Here is a 21,911-nt window from a genome sequence, read left to right on the forward strand (position 1 = left end):
AGAGGGAATGAGCAGAAAGGAAGATGATATTTAAGCTATAAAAAATAACTTCTGGAGGAGCTCTGTAACCATCAACAAGTCAAATTAAGGCTGGCGGATGACGGGATGGGTTAACAAGGGAATTTGCAGCTTTGACTTTCAAGAGGAAATGTAGTGACAGGGTCAGAACTCCTTCATTCAGGAACATTTATGAACAGTCCTGCCAGAAGGAGGAGCAGTGAACTGAACAGAACCATCTATCAGAAGCCCTTCAAGACCCACCAGAACAAGAAAGTGCTACTGCCAGTTGGGAAAGAAGAAAACATGTGGAAATACACTTAAAAAGAGGGCATTCACACATCCAACCTAGAGATTGTATCATGGAATATGGAAACAAGAAGCTTGATGACCAAATGGAAGGAGAACTCCCTAAGATGGCCAGCCGCAGTAGAGAGAAAATGTGTTAGATGGCTCATCAGAGTCTTCCAAAGGGGCCAGAAGACCTTGAGAAAGTAGCAGTTCTTGATAGAAAAATATTTTTTAAACCCTTAAGTCTGTCTTATTTATGAAGCCCATGATGCTTTCAATTAAAGTAAGACATATACTTTTCCAATAATGAATTCAACTTTATTGCTTGTTTGAGGTCTAACTTCCAGGAGCCAGAGGCATTTGACAAATTTATTTGGCAGTCAAAATGTTGATATTATACTAATCCTAGAAAACATAACCCAAATACACACTTGTCACATTTGACTGTTTTCAGTTGTTCATGCTTCTCCTGGAAAGCTCTTCTTTTTTTTCTTTTTTCTTTTTCTTTTTCTTTTAGTAACAGAAACTCACATTATTGGCTACATTATGCTTTGGAGACCCTGATTCTGTTGGCTTTCTCCCAAACACACACACAGTCTCTTGTTTAAACTTTCAAATGAAGTATACTGAGTTGAATTTTGCTGTCCTGATTCTGTATTTGATCCCAGAAATTACTTTGATCTCCTGAAAATAATCAGTAACATGATAAAAAAAAAACCACTATTATTTTCAATCCATAAAGCAATCAATTAATGAAAAATCTAGTTTTAGTAACTAAATTCTGACAAAACCAAGGAACAAAACTAAAACTCACTTAAGTCAACTCAACAAAATCATCCCACTTCCTACCCCCAGGAAAGTTTTAATAATGTCTGTTCATAATCTAACAGGTAATGTGAGAAATATAATAAAATGACTCCATTAATTTAATAACCACACAGTCTCAATTTTCAGACACAAGAATTGAATTTCTACCTATGAAATTTGATACATTAAAAAAGTATTTATGAAGACAGATTGCTAATTGGTATGGCGTTCCTTTATGAGGCAGTGAAAATATTCTGGAATTAGACAGTGGTGATGGTTGCATGACCTCATGGATGTACCAAAACCACAGAATTATACACTTTAAAAGAGTAAATTTTACTGTTTGTGAATTATATCTCAATAAAAATTCCCTCTTTAAAAATTTTTCTCCCCCAAACAAAATGATAAATGATTGAATATTGCATAAAGTCACATACATTATAAAATGAAATTACAAGTTTGGATGAACTGTAATTTGGTAAAATTACAGTCTCCTATTAAAATAGATGTCTATATTTAAAAAATATTAGGAGTGTCAAGAAACATGAAAGGGATAAATTACTTATAAGTAGTAATTAATATCTGATTTTCTGAGTGATTTCAGTTCACTGTCTTTAAATACATAAAAACATGCATAACCAATTCATGTGGAGCAATCTAGTTTCTTTTGAAATAACCTTTTTTTAAAAAGATAAATGTATTATATAAAAACGTGCTCAAAGTCACTGATCATTCAAGAGATGCAAATCAAAATGATATGTGGTACCATCTCACACCTGTCAGAATGGCTATCATCAACAAATCAACAAACGAGAAGTGTTGGTGAGGATGCGGAGAAAAAGGAATCCTCGTGCACTGCTGGTGGGAATGCAGACTGGTACAGTCACTGTGGAAAACAGTATAAAGTTTCCTTCAAATTAAAAATGGAACTCCCATTTGACCCAGTAATCCCACTTCTAGGAATATACCCAAAAAAATCAGAAACACCCATCAGAAAGGATATATGCACCCCTATATTCATAGCAGCACAATTTACAATAGCTAAAATTTGGAAACAGCCCAAGTGCCCATCAGTGATGAGTGGATTAAAAACCTGTGGTACATCTACACAATGGAATTCTATGCTGCTGTAAAAAAGAAGGCAATCTTACCATTCACAACAGCATGGATAGACATAGAGAGCATTATGCTAAGCGAAATAAGCCAGTCGGAGAAAGATAAATATCATATGATCTTACTCAATTGTTGAATATAATGAACAATATAAACTGATGAACAAAAACAGATCCAGAGACAGAGAAGCATTGAACAGACCGTCAAACCTCAGAGGGAAGGCAGGAGAGGGTGGGGGTGGGTGGGGTAAGAGATCAACCAAAGGACTTGTATGCATGCATATAAGCCTAACCAATGGACACAGACAGTAGCGGGGTGAGGACATGTGCTGGGGTGGGGGTGGTGGGAGTGGCCAAGGAGAGGTTAATGGGGGAAAAAGGAGACATATGTAATACTTTAATCAATAAAGAATAAAAAAGATAAATGTATTAAAGAAGGTTTATTTAAAACATATGAAATTACATTTATTTACTTAAAATTTGGAGAAATGTATATTCATTGGACAGTATGAGAATTTCAAGTTTTGTGACTGCCAAAGTGCTCATGCAGCAGCAAGTTCTACTTTCCAAATGCACATAACAAATAAACAAAATTCTTTGCTGGAACATAAATTAGAGATGCTATAATCTGACTTCCCCACTTTGCTCATGAAGAGGCTGAGGTACAGAGAGATGGTTAGCTGCCCAAAGTCACATGGCTAATTAGTGGCAGCTCCAGGACCATGGCTAACATCCAACCCAGCATCTTTTCACAGAATACTGGGCATTCAAGGTCACTAAGAAGAACTAAAACATCCAGGCAGAGACATGCAGGCAGGCAGCAGCCCTTCTGCTTTCAGGTGTAGACTGGAGGTGAGAGGGCACAGAAAAGGTATGAGGGCAACCTTGGCCCCTTACACCTTGCCCCACCAATGTTGAAATAAGGCCCTGAATGAATTTTCAACCTATGACAGCTGCCAGTGACTAGTTTTCCAAATGTGCCACTTGCCAAATAAGGATCTCCTGCACCTGCTAGGTATCTGTTCGAAGAGGCAGGGATACCTAGATGCCTCTTAACTCCCTTTTGATTTACATTTCTTAAACAAAATGAAAGAAAGAAGGAAAGAAAGGAGGGAGGGAGGGAGCAAGGAAGGAAAAAAGAAAAGAAAAATAAATAAAAAGAAACCATAATTCTCAAAATCCTTACACAAAAGAAATGTACCTTTTTGATTTATTGCTTGTTCTTGGTCTGTATTCATGTGATTCATCCTCAATGTCATTTTGCCTTTTATACCAGTCAAACAATGTGCGCAGAATGGAAGGCAGGCAGTACTCAGAAAGAGAGCTCATTGAGCTGATGACCTATAGAGAAAAGCAGGTGATCAAAGCAGCAATTTCCAAGTTTTTTCATCTTAGGGCCTACATAAACTAATTATTAAAATTCTCCGGCACACCAACAATATATTTTTTTGCTGATCTGATAAAAAATAGGTATAATTTTGATTCATTCACATCGGATGGCTATTGTTGTGTTGGCTGTTGTTATATTTTTATTTGACAATCTAAGGAAAAAGAGGTCAGTGCCCCTGACCAAATAGTCAGATATTGTATGTTTCAAAAATTCTTGTAGCACACTGGTTGAAAATTGCTGGATTAAAGGCTTTGGTGGCACTGTCAATAACTGAGAAACTTTTTATTTCACAAATAACTCCAAAACACAGTCACAACAAAGTTTCCTTATTTATCACAGTCCTTCCTTTAATAAGGACAGTGCTGTGTCCTTCTTAAGTCCTCAAAAATACTGTTCTATAAATAAATATATTAATTAATGCAATTACATTAATAGTTTAGGTGAAATAAGCAAACTTATTTCCCCTAAAAAATAACCTAAGTGGTAATAAAATGTGTGGTTTTCTGCCAATAATCATTCATCCACTAATCTGGTAAATGCCCCAAATTAGACTCCAGATACAAATCAGTAGCAATAATTTACCCATATTACATTAAAGGCAAACTTATCTCCTCTTCTTTAAACACACCATCAATTAAGAGTCCTGCTCTTTTATTAATTATCACAAAAAATGAACTTCTATCTATATCTCATATTATATGCAAAAATTAACTTAAATGGATCATAGATCCAAGTATAAAACTTAAAACTCTAAATCTTCTGAAAGAAAACATAGGAGAAAGTCTTTGTGACTTTTGGTTAGGCAAGGATTTCTTTGGTGTGATACCAAAGGCAAAGTCCATGGAATCTGATATACTGAAAGTCATCAAAATTAAAAGCTTCTATTTTTAGAAAGATATTGTTAAGAAAGTGATGAAAAAGACAGGTCACAGATGGGGAGAAAATATTTTCAAAACATATCTGATAAAGGCCTTATAACAAGTATATGTAAAACTGTAATAAGATAAGTTTTAATGACCTAATTAACAGACAGTATAAGCAAATTATAAACTCTAGTGCTGATGAGGCAGTAGATAAAATGAATATGTTCATACATTGCTGATTGAAGAAAAAATTGGCAAAATGTATCAAAATGGAAGATAATTTGGAAATAATTATCAAGTACCTAGTAAAGCATTATGCTAAGTGAAATAAGCCAGGCAGAGAAAGATAAATATCACATGACCTCACTCATTTATGGAATATAATGAACAACATAAACTGATGAACAAAAACAGATCCAGAGACAGAGAAACATCGATCAGAACATCAAACCTCAGGGAAGGTAGGGGAGGGTGGGGGTAAGAGGGAGAGATCAACCAAAGGACTTATATGCATGCATATAAGCCTAACCAATGGACACAGACAACAGGGGGGTGAGGGCATGAGTGGGGGGGGGGGTTTGGGGGACTAATGGGGGAATAAGGACACATATGTAATACCTTAATCAATAAAGAAATTAAAAAAAAAAAGAACCTAGTAAAAACTATCCTCAATAAGCCCACTTTTAGGAATTTATCTCAAGTATATAACGTGAGATGAGTAAGAATGTTCAGGTAGCATTACTTATTAAAGAAAAAAAATAAGGCCCTAGCTGATTTGGCTCAGTGCATAGAGTGTCGGCCTGCAGACTGAAGGGTCTCAGGTTCAATTCCAGTCAAGGGCACATGCTGGGTTATGGGCTCAATTCCCATAGGGGGCATGCAGGAGGCAGCCAATCAATGATTCTTTCTCATTGTTGATGTTTCTATCTCTCTCTCCCTTTCCTTTCCTCTCTAAAATCAATAAAAATATCTTTAAAAAAAACAAAAACAAAGGAGAGAACCTATATGTCCAACTGTATGTAAATGCCTTAATACAATGTGGAATTTGATGTAGATTATCTATGAAGCCATGACAAATCACATTCCAAAAGTATTTATTGACATAAAAATGTTCATGATATATTAAGTGAAAGAAGAATGAAAAATAATTTAATTGGTGTAATCCCAACTTATAAACACTATATCAGTATACACATACAGAAAACAGGACCAGGAGGAAACACATCAGCATATCAATAGTGCACATTTAGACCAGGAGTTCTCAGGAGGGACATATCACTAGAGGGAGAGGGCAGTTGGTAGTTAAGGAGAAATGAAGGTAGGATTTTACCTGGGCCTCTTTTAGAAAGGGTAGAAATTTGAGATGAAAGTCAAGAAAGAAACTAAGCAGACACAAGGCAAGAAAGCTCCTGGTAATGAAGTTGCAAAATAATTATTTGTTGATAATAATTACAATAATAAATTTAATGAAAATTTTTAGTGAACTGAAAGAATATATATCTGTCTGGTGAAACAACTTTGGTATACCTGAGTGGAGGGAAAAAATGTTGAAAATTTTAAGTTGGAACAAAATTATAGAAGGTATTTAATACCAGTTTGAAAAATTTCAATTTTCTTCTTTAGAAAATGGGAGGTCCCTACATATTTTTTCAATGGGGAAATCCATCCATGAAAATGATGTTTGTGGAGGTTAATCTAGTGGTAATGTGTAGGCTGGACCAAAGGGGTGTGTTAATAAAGGCAGTTAGGAGAATATACACACACATGCTTAATAAAATGAGGCCACAGTCTTGCAGTGAGCATGGCAGTGGAGGTGGCATAAGAAATGGAAAACCTTAGTTAACTTAAAATATTTCTGGAGCTAAGCAGGCTGGGTTTAACTTCCATTTATAAAGCAGGAAACCAGCATGATGGGAGCTGACGTGTTTCATGTCAGTAGGACTCTCCACTGTCACATTTAAAAGAATCTCTAAGATTGAACAAAATTATTAATGTATCCCTTAAATTCTCCATCTTGACAGCCTTATTTCATGTTCTATCTCTTATAAATTATGGTTATATGTACCTACACAAAATTGTCCATGATCTTTGGTTATGAGTTAATATAATTTAAAAATAAATAAGTTATGTCATTCAGCTTGCCTTATGAACTTAGTCACCCTTAGCTTTGCCTTTAAATTAAAAAAAAAAAAAATCTAATTATTAAGAAAAGAGCCCCCTTTCCTTCATAGCCACATATTTTCCTGTTGTTCCTGTGGGTAGAACAGCAGTACATTTTTGGAGGAAACAAATCATGGTGTGTGTAGGGAGTAATTTACCAGTTGTATTTAAAAATACCCCAGAACAAGAAAGTTACCATCATCTAAAACAGTGATTCTCAACCTTTCTAATGCCGCGACCCTTTAATACAGTTCCTCATGTTCTGGTGACCCCCAACCATAAAATTATTTTCATTGCTACTTCATAACTGTAATTTTGCTACTGTTAATGAATTGTAATGTAAATATGTGTGTTTTCCAATGGTCTTAGGCAACCCTGCTAGCGGTTCTCATCCTGTGGTCGCGGCATTAGAAAGGCTGAGAACCACTAACCTAAAATGTTTTGAGTTGGGAAATGAAGGGATTCCTCCCACAGGGAAAAGGGGATCCGAATAGAGTCCCTAAACATGGATTGAGTCTTAATTACTGCATATGTAATAAAATCAGAAAGCATTTACTGTTATATTTTAACTAGAGGCCTGGTGCACAAAATTCGTGCACTGGGGGAGGGGGTGTCCTTCAGCCCAACCTGCACCCTCTCCAATCTGGGATCCCTTTCACAATCCGGAACTGCTGGCTCCCAACTGCTTGCCTGCCTGCCTAATTGCCCCTAACCGCTTCTGCCTGCAAACCTGATCACCCCCTAACCACTCCCCTGCAAGCCTGCAAGCCTGATCGATGCCTAACTGTTCCCCTGCCAGCCTGATCATCCCCAACTGCCCTCCCCTGACAACCCGGTCACCCCCAAATGCCCTCCCCTGCATATTCCCTCTTTATTAGATAGGGCTTTTTCTTTAACATATTGGACAGCCCTAATTGGTTTGGCTCAGTGGATGGAGCATCGGCCTGCAGACTCAAGGGTCCCAGGTTTGATGCTGGTCAAGGACATGTACCTTGGTTAGGGGCACATACCCAGTGGGGAGTGTGCAGGAGGCAGCTGATCAATGTCTCTCTCTCATAGATGTTTCTAGCTCTCTAGCCCTTTCCCTTCCTCTCTGTAAAAAATCAATAAAATATATGTAACAAAAAAAGAAACATTTAAGACTTCTCCATATCTGCCTGGCTGGTGTGACTCAGTGGTTGAGACCACAGGCTGCCGCCACTGGGAGGGGGATTGTGCCATGGGAGTGTGCACCCCTTGCAGGCTTAGACTCAGCCCAGGCTACGGCCTTTGGGGCGCACACCCCTCGTAGGCTTAGACTGAGCCCAGGCTATGGCCGCTAGGAGGGGGATCGCGCCGTGAGGGTGCACGTCCCTCGCATGCTGAGACCCCAGCCCAGGCTAAGGCTGTTGGAGTGCACGCCCATCACTGGCTTAGACTCAGCCCAGGCTATAGCCTCTGGGAGGGGGATCATGCCGTGGGAGTGTGCGGACCTCGCAACTGAGACCCCAGATAAGTCTATGGCTGCTGGGAGGGGGATCGCGCTGTGGGGGTGCACGCCCCTCGCACGCTGAGACCCCAACCCAGGCTATCTGCTGGGAGGGGGATCGCGCTGTGGGGGTGCACGCCCCTCACATGCTGAGACCCCAGCCCAGGCTAAGGACATTGGAGTGCACGCCCCTCATTGGCTTAGACTCAGCCCAGGCTATGGCCACTGGGAGGGGGATTGCACTGTTGGGATTTATGCCCCTCGCAGACTTAGACTCAGCCCAGGCTAAGGCCGCTGGGAGGGGGATTGTGCCCCTCGCAGGCTGAGACCCCAGCCCAGGCTAAGGCCACTGGGAGGGGGATCGTGCCATGGGGGTGTGCACCTCTGCGGGCTTAGACTCAGCCCAGGCTATGGCCACTGGGAGGGGGATCCTGCCGTTGGGGTGCAGTGCCCCTTGTAGGCTGAGACCCCAGCCCAGGCTGCCGAAGCTGGGCCGGAATCGTGGTGTGGGGGCGCAGGTGCCTCCGAGCTGGACAACCTGTGCTGCCAAGGCTGGGTGGACTGGGGGACTCCGGCAGGAATGAGAGGACTGGGTGCTGCCATCTTGTGGCCATGGGTGCCGCCATTTTTGTCGTGGAGTGATGGTTAATTTGCATATTACTATTTTATTAGATAGGATAATCCTATTTAATAAAAGGGTAATGTGCAAGTTAACCATCTTCACAAGATGGCAGGGCCCACCCCTCTCAGCCCCGCTGCAGTCCTCCAGTCCTGGGGTGGCCGCTGAGAGCAGGCAATGTGAGCGGCCTCCCCCGGAGTCCTCCAGTCATCTCAATTTCCCTGGAACCTGGGGGAACCCTGCAAAGTTGTTGCGATGATTCTCTCCATTATCTCGATATTTCACCTCCACTATCTGTGCAAAGTTTGGGTGGGAGGAATGGAAGTGGATATCAGTTCTGTGACAGGTAGGGGAGGGGTCGGGCGGGGAGCCTCCACCCCAATACGGGGCAGTATGCTAGGATCGGTCACCCTCCATGTCTGCCCCCCAGTCTGAGCTCAGCGATGGCCCCTCACGAAGCAGATCGGATCCTGCCCCTAGCACTCCCCCTGACCGCAGTGGCTGTGGTGTCCTGGGCAAGATGGCCATCTGAGGCACTCCAGCTGGGGAAGGGCTGTTTGGTGCTGGGCCGCTGCTGCCCTGGCCGTGACCTGACCTGCACAGCATGCGGGCCCCTGTGCTGCTTCTGCGACCAGGCATGCGGCGCAGTGCAGGACTGCTGTGTGGACTACTCACAGGTGCACCCGGAGCACTCCACAGGGGCAGAGCACTTGGTGCGTTGGGGAGCGGGGTTTGGGGTGTGGCGGGGGATGTAAGGATGCTGTTCACGGAGGGTTCTGGGCCTGGAGGTGCGTAGAGAAAGTTGCGCGAGGCATGGACCAGGGTGCGTGAGTCTCGGGGGCGGAATGGAGAGGGATGCTTGGAGAGTTGAGGGGTGTTCCAGAGAAGGGGTGCAAGGATTATGCACCAGACTTGGAGGGGGCTTGAGGGTGGGGGGCTCATGAAGAGGCGTGCTGGCCGGGGCACCTGTTTGAGACCCACACTGAACGGAAATAGGCGAGTTGGGGGCATGGAGGGGTGCGAGGTGGAAGAGGGTGCTGGGATTGGGGTAGGGTGCCAGATTTAGCAAATAAAAATACAAGAGGCCCAGTTAAACTTGCATTTCAAATAAACAACCAATAAGTTTTTTTTTAGTATAAGTATGTCCTATATATTGCACAGGCCACACTTCTTTTAAAAGCCATTGATTATATTTTTCTGAAATTCAAATCCAATGGGGTGTACAGTGTTTTATCTGGCAACCCTAACAGGGTCAGCAGGGAGGAAGAGACGTGGGGTATGGAGGGGTGCAAGGGAGGATTGAGTGCATGAGCTGCACTGCAGACATGGTGGTGGTGGGGTGTCACAGGGCAAATGGAGAGGGTGTTGAGAAGGCCTAGGGCTGGATGAATCCAGAGGGGCGGGAGAACTGGGAGTGGGTCGGGGAGGAGCAAGCTAAAACTTGGTTAGGCCAGCAGAGGTGGAGAGGTAATGCCTCCCTGTGGTCCTGGTGCTGGGAGTGACCAAGGGACCAGCGTCTAAGCATCCTATATAATAAAGAGGTAATATGCAAATTGACTGTCACACCCTCTCACAAGATAGCCGCCCCCATGTGGTCAAAGATGGCCACCACAAGATGGCCGGCAGGGGAGAGTGGTTGCGGGCGATCAGGCCAGCAGGGGAGGGCAGTTAGGTGCGATTGGGCTGGCAGGGGAGGGTAGTTGGGGGTGACCAGGCCTGCAGGGGAGGGCAGTTGGGGTGACCAGGCTGGCAGGGGAGGGCAGTTGGGGGCAATCAGGCTGGCAGAGGAGGGCAGTTGGGGGCAATCAGGCTGGCAGGGGAGCAGTTAGGCGTCGATCAGGCTGGCACGGGAGTGGTTAGGGGGTGATCAGGCTGGCAGGCAGAAGCGGTTAGGGGCAGTCAGTCAGGCAGGCAGGTGAGTGGTTGGGAGCCAGCAGTCTGGATTGTGAGAGGGATGTCCAACTGCTGGTGTAGGGATCGGTCCTAAACTGGCAGTCTGACATCCCCTCAGGTGTCCCAGATTGGAGAGGGTGCAGGCTGGGCTGAGGGAAACCACCCCCCCCCCTTTCACTGGGCCTCTAGTCCTATATAAAGAGGTAATATGCAAATTGACCGTGACTCCAACACACAAGATGGCCGCCCACATGTGGTCAAAGATGGCTGCCCCTATGTGGACACAAGATGGCTGGCAGGGGAGGGCAGTTGTGGGTGATCAGGCCAGCATGGGAGGGCAGTTGGGAGGGACCAGGCATGCAAGGGAGGGCAGTTGGGGACAATCAGCAGGGGAGGGCAGTTAGGGATGACCAGGATGGCAGGGGAGGGCAGTTGGGGGGGACCAGGCCTTCAAGGGAGGGCAGTTGGGGGTGATCAGGCCTGAAGGGGAGAACAGTTAGGGGTGACAAGGCTGGCAGGAGAGGGCAATTAGGGGTGACCGGATCAGCAGGGGAGGGCAGTTAGGGGCAACCAGGCTTGCAGGGGAGGGCAGTTGGGGGGGACCAGGCCTGTAGGGGAGGGCAGTTGGGGCGGAGATCAGGCCTGCAGGGGAGGACAGTTAGAGGCAAACAGGCTGGCAAGGGAGGGCAGTTAGGGGTGACCGGGCCAGCAGGGGAGGGCAGTTGGGGATGACCAGGCCTGCAGGGGAGGGCAGTTGGGGATGACCAGGCTGGCAGAGGAGGGCAGTTAGGGGTAATTGGGCCGGCAGGGGAGGGCAGTTAGGGGTGACCAGGCCTGCAGGGGAGGGCAGTTAGGGGCAATCGGGCTGGCAGGGGAGCAGTTAGGCGTTAATCAGGCTGGCAAGGGAGTGGTTAGGGGGTGATCAGGCTGGCAGGCAGAAGTGGTTAGGGGAAATCAGGCAGGCAGGCAGGCAGGCAGGTGAGCAGTTGGGAGCCAGCAGTCCTGGATTGAGTCGGACATTCCTCAAGGGGACCCAGATTGGAGATGGTGCAGGCTGGGCTGAGAGATACACTCCCCCCATGCACGAATTTTGTGCACCAGGCCTCTAGTTTCCTATAAAGACCCCACCTGAGTAGTACCCACTGGGCTCTGAAATCAGGGGCTGATCTGTTGAGTTACTAGTGGGAAAGATTCTGTCTTCTTTAAATCCCAGGAGTAAGTTTTTCATACCCACTGGAGACAAAAATTTACATTCTGTAAAGTGGATATGACCCAATTTTGTCAGGCAATATAGCAACTGGACCCTTCTGTCCTGAGACATCAGTGGTCCTTCAGGAATTTACATTGAAAAGAATTTACATTTAAAATTTAAGAATTTACAATTAAAAAAAAATCCTCACCTGAGGATATTTTTTCCCCAATGATTTCCAGAGAGAGTGGAAGTGAGGGAGTCAGGGGAGAGAGAGAGAAACATCAATGTGTCACATCAATTGGTTGCCTCTCTGCTGCACCCTTATCATGCTGGGAAATCTGCAACTGAGGTACATGCCCTTGACCCAGAATTGAGCCCCTGACCCTTCAGTCAGTGGGCCTGTGCTCTATCCACTGAGCCAAACCAGCCAGGGCAAGAATTTACAATTTTTAAAAACTCAAAATTGAAGGCACCCAACATTTATTGATCATTTACCATGTCTGTGCCCAAGAGCTAAACTGGGTGTCTCATCAAACCTGATTACTTTCTCCCATTACTCTGGGGTCTCGCATATAATAATGTCCCCATTCAACAGATGAGAATAGCTGGGCTTGGAGAGGAGAAAGCTTTGGCCAGCCAAGGTATTCCAGCAGGTTTTGAAATATTAAAATATTTCCTCTAATTAATTCCCTTTCAATGTGCACGAATTGACCAAGTGGCAGAATGACAGGTCTATGACACACACATTGACCACCAGGGGGCAGACCCTCAATGCAGGAGCTGCCACCTGGTGGTCAGTGCACTCCTACCACAGGGGGAGCACCGCTGAGCCAGAAGCCCAGATCATGGCAGCCCTACGGATGTCCAACTGCCAGCTTAGGCCTGCACCCCCCCACACCCCCCCGTGCATGAATTTCGTGCACCGGGCCTCTAGTTAAAAAATACTTGTGTAAGTCTGGATGAGACTTAAGGAATCATGATGACTGAATGTAATGTGGTATTATAGATGGTATCTTGGACTAGAAAAGAGATATTAGGGAAAAACAGGAAATACAAATAAAGCATGGAGTCTAGTTAATAATAATTTACTTATGTTGGTTTCTTGGTTGTGACAAATGTACCATGCTAAGATGTTAATAGGGGAAATTGAGTATGAATTATATAACCACTGTCTGTATTATCTTTGTGACTTTTCTGTAAATCCAAAATGATTTTAAAATAAAAAGTTTATTTAAAATATTTGTGTGAGATAATTACAAGTTTCATTATTCACTACAGACTCATAAAGGTGATATGAACCTACATTTGACTCTTAAACTTCCATGGGTATGGCACACAAAATTCTGCTACTGCACTTAGGTCTAACCCACATTCTCCATTGAGAACACCAGTAGTGTCCTTCCAACCTCAGCTATAATGATTTTGTCTACTCATTAAAAAGTCCTCTTGACTTTTTTCATCTGATTTATTTTGCTTAGCATGATATCCTCAAAATCCATCCATGTTGTCACAAAAGGCAGTATTTCATATGTGGGATATAAAACTGAAAGCAACAAATGAACAAATAAGACAAACAAACAAAACTCACAGACAACAATATGGTGGTTACCAGAGGGAAAGGAGGGTGAGGGGGAGTTAGAAAAGGATAAAGGGGGTCAAATATATGGTGATAGAAGGAGACTTGACTTTAAGTGGCGAACACACAATGCAATATACAGATGATGTATTATAGAATTGTACGCTTGAAACCTATATAATTTTATTAACCAAAGTTACGCCCCCCCAAAAAAATTAATAAAATTTAAAAAGAAAGGTAAAAATTTATACTGAAGCGATTTTTGGTATTATATCTACTGGGCACATTTTCCTTGGCAAATACACTGAGACCATCTCAGAAGAGATGAAGGGTTAGCATGGGGTGGCTGTGTGTGCTTTTCCATTTCCCTGTTACTGCCCTTTTCAGTTCAGGCTTTCAGGAAGGAAGGGTAGAATTTGCAAAGACCTGGCCCTCAACTCTCAGGAAGGGAGGAAGCTCTAGCTGCCTTCTTGGTTATTCAAACTCCTTCATTTACAGGAAGCAGAGCCCATGGTGAGATGAATTCTAGCTCTGTGCTGCTGTTGAGAGGGGGCAGGCCCATTCACAAAGATGCTCTGTTGCATTTAAATGATCATATTCTTCCACCATAGATGAGCCCGGTGCTGTGCAGCTTGAGGAGATGAAGTGTACAGAATCACAGAATTATTTCATACTGGTGTTTTCTTTTTTGGGAGGGTATGGGGGGAATGAAAAATGTACTTTGCAAATGTTTCTTTAATGTTTATTTTGGCATTTTATGTATAAACAGGCTAAAAAAGACTGTCCTTTATGCTGTAGCTAATACATTAATTTTTCATAAGCATTTATTATACTTGCTGAATGCAAATAAGGAAACTTCACCCAAAATATTTTATTAATTACTCAGTGAAGTCATTCTATATTTTACAATAATAAGGCTGTCTTGTCCTGCATTGTACATTTAATGAAAAATTTTAAAGTAACTTCATTGATGGTTTAATATCTCAAACTAGTTCAAGTGGTCAAGCACTGGGGGTCCAGGTACTCTCTAGGTAATACTACAAAATAAGAATCTATTAAAGTAATCCATTTTTTTTACTCAATTACATATGCTATTACTAGATTATAGCATTCAACAAGTCATGACAGACACCAAAGGTGTATGAATAATGTATTACAAAAACTTAAAATTATAAAAATCTATGCATTAAATACATTGTTTTGAAAATTAAGATCTTCATTATTTGATTTTTAACATCTTGGTCCATTTTACAGACATACTGTTTCACTGAAGAACAATGTAAGAAACACTGAGTAATACTAATATGAATACAATGCCAGTTAACTTGCTTTTACTCTTAATTGCTTATATTTTTCATTTATACATTTTAAATAGATTTTCACTGAATTGTAGCATTAGAACTGATGTTGTAACACTAGAATTTCATCTCTTTCCTTTCCAGGAAAATTATTATTACCCAAAATGGTAAAAAGTTATTTTAGCTCTGTGAAAATTAGTGAACAGAAACCTAAATTAAAAAGGAGTTGGGCCCTGGCTAGGTAGTTCAGTTGATTGGAGCCTTGTCTGGTATACCAAATGGTTGTGGGTTCAATTCCCCATCAGGGCATATACCTAAGTTGTAGGTTTGATCTCCAGTCAGGGCATGTATGGAAGGCAACTGATAGATGTTTCTCTTTTTTTTTTTTCTCTCTCTCTCTCTTCCTTCCTCTCTTTCTAAAATCAATTTGAAAAAACAAACAAACAAACATCCTCAGGTGAGGATTTAAAGAAAAAGAGTTAGGAGGTTGGAACAGAGAACTCTTGGTGTCACCAACAGGAGCATCTTGACAGGAAGTGAGGCCACATCACTACCTCCGCAGGAGGAAAAGATTCCTTCTTACCAGGTCAGCATCTCAGCCTACAGGAGACTGCCATACTGAACCAATGAGAAGCCCCTACACTTGTAACTTTCAGTTTCCTCCAATGGATTCTTCGTTTACAACAGCCCCTCCCAAGTCCATAAAAAAAAAACATTCCTCTCCTTTGTTTCTCTGGACTTGTTTGTGGTTCACCATTAGACTGCATGTTCGAAACTGCAATTCTTTATTGTTCCCAAATAAACTCATTTGCTGGAGAAATATCTGGCTGTCTCTGTGTTAAAGGTCAGTAGCTCTATTACAAATGTATGGATTTATTTTGCCATGTGTTTCCTGTTTATAGATGGCACATTTAACATATTAAGAAACTAAGGTGCCACAAAACATATAACACCTGGAAGAAAATACCAATAGAAGTTACAACGTTTGAGTAAATTATTTGGAATTATCTCGAATTTATACAAATCACATCAGTAAATAATATGTTACACTGAATTGCCAATAGCTGCGACTTAATGTTCTCAGAACACCATATGTGTGAGTGATCCTTCACAAGCCATATTTTCATACTGCATGAGTGTACTGGGAAGATCAGCCTGTCTTGAGTTCAAGTTTCATCTTTGCCCTGTATTGGCTGTATGAGTGTGGGCATGTTGCCATTTCTTTGAAGCTCTGTTTTAGCTGTAAAACAGGACTCAAGAATACTTACTTCACTGGGCTTTTATGAAGACTAAATGAGATACTATAATGAGAGGGCACATAGCAGACCTTCAAAAATGTCTGTTTCTTTTTTTTCCTTCTGCCATTTCCAAATATCTATATATATAAAAGCCCAGCGAATGGAACAGTGGAATGACCAGAACTACCAGAATGACCAGTGGCTATGACGCGCACTGAGGCAGCCAACCAGCCTGATCCGGGCCCCAATTAACCCCACCCCAGCCGGCCCTGTCCCCGATAGGCCCCAAACACCCCAATCGGCCCCAGAAACCCCATCATTAGTTAGGCGGGCCAACCGCCCGCAGCTCCTCCCCCACACTGGCCCAGCCCGATGGGCCCCCTCTAGTTTAAACTGAAGCACAGATAACAAAACATTTTTACATTGATGATATCATAGGCTAAGTTAATGACAAAAGAGATGACAGAAGTTGATGAAAGAATTTATCAAAGCAGATAATTGTTGCTTTTAGTTATATTATATAAAAAATAAAAAAACACCAATCTATATTTTATCCAAGTAGAAACTCTTAGGGTCTCCATTAGAACTTTGTAGTTTATGTTCCCACACTTTTCTGGCTCCAGCAGATATAAACATAGTGACTTTGAAATGCTTCTTGTAGAGGTAGCTGAGCAATGCGTGTCCGACATTAGCTCCATAGGAGAAAGGGTAGAAAACATTGGGGTCCCCAAGTTTGCTGCCGACAACCAGTTATTCCAAAGCAAATGGGAAAAGACACTGAGACAGTAACTACTTTGAAACCAGAATCAATCAGTTAAATAAAACCAATTATTGTAGGTCTAACTCATCTATACATCAGACTCTCAGGAACCTCAGCCATCCTGAAAAATATGTTTGAGCCAAAGTATAAGAGAAGAATGGACACACTCATTGGCAGAAAGGCACAGCGTTAAGCACCTATATTTCACTCAGTGTAAGAGGTTTCTGCAAAATACATGCAGCCCTTATTTGACTCTGCTCACCCTTCTGCAACCAAGAGCTATTCTTCCTTCAAGTCAACTTCTAAATCAGATATGCAGGTTGATGCTTCCTCTTCCTATCTCACTTCTTCATCCCTGAACCTTATTTCTGTTCCTGCCATACTGCTGACACCTCCCTATGAAAGAAGAGATAGGACACACCCAGTGGCCAGGCAATGGCTTTGTTGCAATCATTTCCCTTGAAGTGTTCTGAGAAAACTGCACTGTTCATCAGGCTTTCTTTGAAATGCCTTCCTTCCTCCTCAGGATGCTAGGAGACTGCCAGTCTTAGTCACCCCCTATACTTTCTGTCTCCCATACGTTAATTATGCAATGCCAACGTGAAAATTCATCTGTGAAAATAAGGATCTGAGTTCTACTTCTGGCTGCTCAAGCACAAGCTCCTTTAGGGAGCAATCATATTTTATTATGTGGAGAGCAAATCACTTCCACTTGCTGTATGAGACTGTTTTAAGAAACAATGTCAGAGTGATAATACTCCAAATAGGAAAACATCCTGTATCATACAATTGTTTGTGTCATTTAACTTATTGCATGTTTATGTCATCATTAGATATGAGAAAAGGCCCAAAGAAAAAAAAAATCAGCAAGAAAGCATATGCAGCTGGAAGGTACATAAAATAAATATTCATTGGTTACTTTATTCAACAGCTAGAATTTTCATCTAAGGCATCATTAGTCCATCCTCCACCAGGCGAGGGTTATTGTGGTGAGAGTGTTGTGTATCATTTGATAGTTGAGCTGCATTTGGTCACCATCTACCCCGGTCCACACTCATTATGGGTTAGCTGTTGTTTCATTGGAGAATCCAAAATAAAATGCCTCGGCCTTTATATTTTAAAAGGATGTCTATAAGCTTTGATGACAGAAGAAAGTCACTTGGAGTTACCATGGGAAGCTCTCCACGCCCTTCTTTCACAGGATGCTTTCCACAGGTCAGAAACAGGAATCTGGTGCCAGGACTGCCTCCTAGTCAGCTACTAAACTGAGTGTAAAAGTCAGTCTCCTAAAATATTTAACATTAACCTATCAACTATGAAAATGCATTCCACAAGTCAATGAATAGCCACTATAACAAAAGGCTTTCTCAAAGCCAACTTCAATGAGCTCCTGCCTGCTCACCTCTGGCTCTTTCGTGAGGGTCCCTGCACAGACTGTCTTCACGGGCCACCCCTGTCCTGGAGGGCTTTGTCTTCTTAGGGTTCTCTCATTTTTTTGGCCACCATTTCTCTGGGTATTCTTTTGTGGGTCCCACTTTCTAACTATGTTTCCCTGTGAAATTCTTCACCCATTGCTCTACTCTCTTTCTGATCTTTTAGTGTTTGCTGAGTAACCATATAAATGAATGAGTCCATTATTTCTCCTGAGATATTCCACCCTCACTGAAAACCCAGAATATATAAACTTGATTCATAACCTCTCCCAAGCACAGCCTTCCTCTGCTTGAAGAGCTCCTCATCCAAAGAAAATAGTCCAGAATCTTCAGTGTGGCTACTGTGGCCCTTGGAGCGACGGGCTCTTGTCTACCTTTCCAGCTTTACCCCAGACACTTCCCAGCTCTCTGCTCTTCTCACTGTCAGCCTCTTTGTCCACTCAGCTCTTCCTGTCTAGCATGAGCCAGCCTATTTTGTTCATCTGAATAACAGATATCTTAAAACATCACTGCCCTTTGATTACTTTCTGTGACATACCTGTCCACCTTCCCAGCTTCATTAACGACTCCCCTGAGTCCGCCAGCAATTGACATGTACTTCTGCTATCTCATTTACAAACCTCTATTATTTGTTTAGAGGTCTGTTTTCCTCCTGAGCTTGAAAATTCCTCAAGGGCAAGACTGTTTTGTGACCCTAGCACAGTATACAGATCCTAGGAGGCTTCAGCCCCTCATGTTCATTGAAGTGAATGGAAATGGCTCCAAATCAGGGATGAAAACTACAGTTCCTTTTTGTTTCTCCTTCTCTCAACAAATATTGATTCTTCATATATAATTTTGTTTATAATTATTCTTTCTTTAGAGTTCCTACTGTGTCTATTTTAGTTTTGGCCCTTTCAGCTTCAAGTCTTTATCAATGCCCAAACTTCTCAAATGCCTCCAAACTTCAAGGATCTCTCTGTTCATGAATATTGCTTCCCCAGAGTGACATCAAGTCCCCACTATGATTACTTTGTTACTGGCATGCATGGGATTAGGCTCCACCCACTGGCATTAAGGTCTCTCACAAACTGGTCCCTTCCTACCCTCTCTCTCCCACATTGCAGATAAATTTTGTGTTTCAGTAGAAAAGTGTACATTGTTTAGCACACATCTCTCTAGGATAAGGTGACCAGACGTCCCGCTTTTGGCGGAACAGTCCCGATTTTTAACAATTTGTCCCGCGTCCCGTGGCATTTTAAAAAAGTCCCTATTTTTGGAAAGAATGCACGACAAGCTAGGGAATGGCGGGAGAACGGGAAGGGAACATATGGTTTTCGGCAGCCATGTGGCTATTTAGCCAGGATATGAGTTTTATATTATTTTTGTTAATTTTATAATGTTAAACTTTAATAATAACAAATAATTGTTGAGAACTGATTATCGAGAACTGCTCATCAAAGTTCGCATTGTTGATCAGTTGTTAGAATTCGACCACCATTGTTTGGACTTTCATTAATGGCATTTTCATTAATGGACTTTCATCAATGGCATTTTTGGGGATTGGCAACGATGAAAACATTTGTAACTGTCTCTCAGACGATACACATCGTACTGCGTGCTAGTAAGCTAGTTAAACAAGTGATGTCATTACAAATCAGCTATTCAGATAATTTAGGTAAGTAATTTATTTATTTCATAAATACATAAATTTTCTTGAATTTAGCAGGCAGTACTCGTATTATTTATATTTTATAGTGGCGGCAAAAAGTCTAGCGCCGGCCTTGAAAATGACATGACTTACGTTACAGCAAATTCAGAGGAAAAATAATACAAGTTAGTATTGTTATTATTTAGAAAGAAATATAGGATTAAAATAATTTTTAAAATATAGTTACTTTATAACAATCAAATTAATTTAATTTATAAACTAACAATAAAATATGTTCATGTAATTATGTACCTACTTACTGTGTTTTTAAGCAATTTATATAATAATTTATAATATAACTAGAGGCCCGGTGCACAAAATTTGTGCACGAAGGGGGGTTGTCTCTCAGCCCAGCCTGTACCCTCTCCAATCTGGGAACCCTCGAGGGATGTCCGTCTGCCCGTTTAGGCCCGATGGGATTGGGCCTAAACGGGCAGTCAGACATCCCTCTCACAATCCAGGACTGCTGGCTCCCAACTGCTTGCCTGCCTGCCTTCCTGATTGCCCCTAACTGCTTCTGCCTGCCAGCCTGATCACCCCCTAACCACTCGGCTGCCAGCCTGTTTGCCCCCAACTTCCCTCCTCTGCCAGCCTGGTCACCCCTAACTGCCCTCTCCTGCAGGGTTGATCACCTCCAACTGCCCTCCCTTGCAGGCCTGGTCCTTCTCAACTGCCCTCCCTTGCAGGCCGGGTGCCTCCCAACTGCCCTCTCCTGCTGGCCATCTTGTGGTGGCCATCTTGTGTCCACATGGGGGCAGGATCTTTGAACACATGGGGGCAGCTATATTGTGTGTTGCAGTGATGATCAATCTGCCTAGTACTCTGTTATTAGATAGGATAGAGGCCTGGTACAGGGGTGGGGGCCAGCTGGTTTGCCTTGAAGGGTGTCCCTGATCAGGGTGGGGTTCCCTTGGGGCGAGGGGCCTGTGGTGGTTTTCAGGCGGGCCACGCCCCCTGGCAATGCAAGCAGAGGCCCTGGTATCTGGAATTTATTTTCCTTCTACAATTGAAACTTTGTAGCCTGGAGCAGAGCCAAGCCAGGGGCTCCCTACAAGGCCCGCAGCCATTTGTGTTGGGGTTATAATTGAAACTTTGTTGTCTTAAGCGGGTGGGCCCGGCCAGGGTGTGTGGAAAGCTTTGCTTCCCCTGTTGCCGGCAGCAACCCTGGCCTGCTCTCTCAAGCTCCATTCTGCTGCCATTTGTTTGAATTTGTTTACCCTCTATAATTGGAACTTTGTAGCTTGAGTGGAGGCTTAGGCCTGCAACGGGTGGCAGAAAGCTTGGCTTCCTCTGTTATCTAGGAAACCTTGCTCTCTGTGGCTGTAGCCATCTTGGTTGGGTTAATTTGCATACTCGCTCTGATTGGATGGTGGGCGTGGCTTGTGGGTGTGTCAGAGGTATGGTCAATTTGCATGTTTGTCTATTATTAGATAGGATTTTAATTTTTTTTTTTAGATTTTTAACATAATGAGTAAGAAAAAAGGATGCAAATTCAACGATGATCTAAGAAGTGAATTTCCTTTTATTAAAAAAACCAAAAGCGATTACAATATAGACCACATTTTTAATCAAGAACCCTCCCCCCCCCCCCCCCCCCGTCAATAGTGTCCCGCTTTACCAATGTTAATATCTGGTCACCTTACTCTAGGGGTTACCTGATTCTGAGTCTAGGGTGGCTTTGCACCTTTTGAGCTATTTTATAACTGTGTATGGTGGATAACTGATGGCAATGCAAAATAATTTCTGCTTATAGACAGAAAAATATCTGTCCGGTAAGTTCAACTGACTTCCCTCTCCCACTGTGGAAGAAGCCAGATTTGCCTCTGATTGCACATTCATTTCCACATTCCTGATTTATTAAAGTGTCTGATTTTTTATGCTCTCTTCTAAACTGGTTTTAATGTCTCTCTTTAATAATGAGTTAGATAAAATCTTTGGCACATGTTCATTTTATATTTCAATGAGAGTCATGACATTGCCTCTTTCTGAAGGTTATCCTTTAACAATACATGCCTCTGCCCAACTAAATTGATCCATTCATCAATCCCTAAATAACTTAAAAATATTCATATTTTTTTATTGATTTTAGAGAGGAAGGGAGAGGGAGAGAGAGCTAGAAACATT

The 21,911-nt window shown here is 42.6% G+C and overlaps 1 protein-coding gene across 2 annotated transcripts in view; it reads right to left on the minus strand.

Moving 5' to 3' along the window:
* The window catches only part of FRY (FRY microtubule binding protein), a 407,062-nt gene that overhangs the window by 304,757 nt on the left and 80,394 nt on the right, over positions 1 to 21,911 (minus strand). For both annotated transcript variants that reach the window (XM_054718725.1, XM_054718726.1), the window contains exon 4: positions 3,409 to 3,548. In XM_054718725.1, coding sequence (XP_054574700.1) covers positions 3,409 to 3,548 — 140 coding nt within the window. The remainder of the gene's footprint in view (positions 1 to 3,408; positions 3,549 to 21,911) is intronic.

Source organism: Eptesicus fuscus, chromosome 7 (assembly GCF_027574615.1).
Source record: "Eptesicus fuscus isolate TK198812 chromosome 7, DD_ASM_mEF_20220401, whole genome shotgun sequence".
Taxonomy (NCBI): domain Eukaryota; kingdom Metazoa; phylum Chordata; class Mammalia; order Chiroptera; family Vespertilionidae; genus Eptesicus; species Eptesicus fuscus.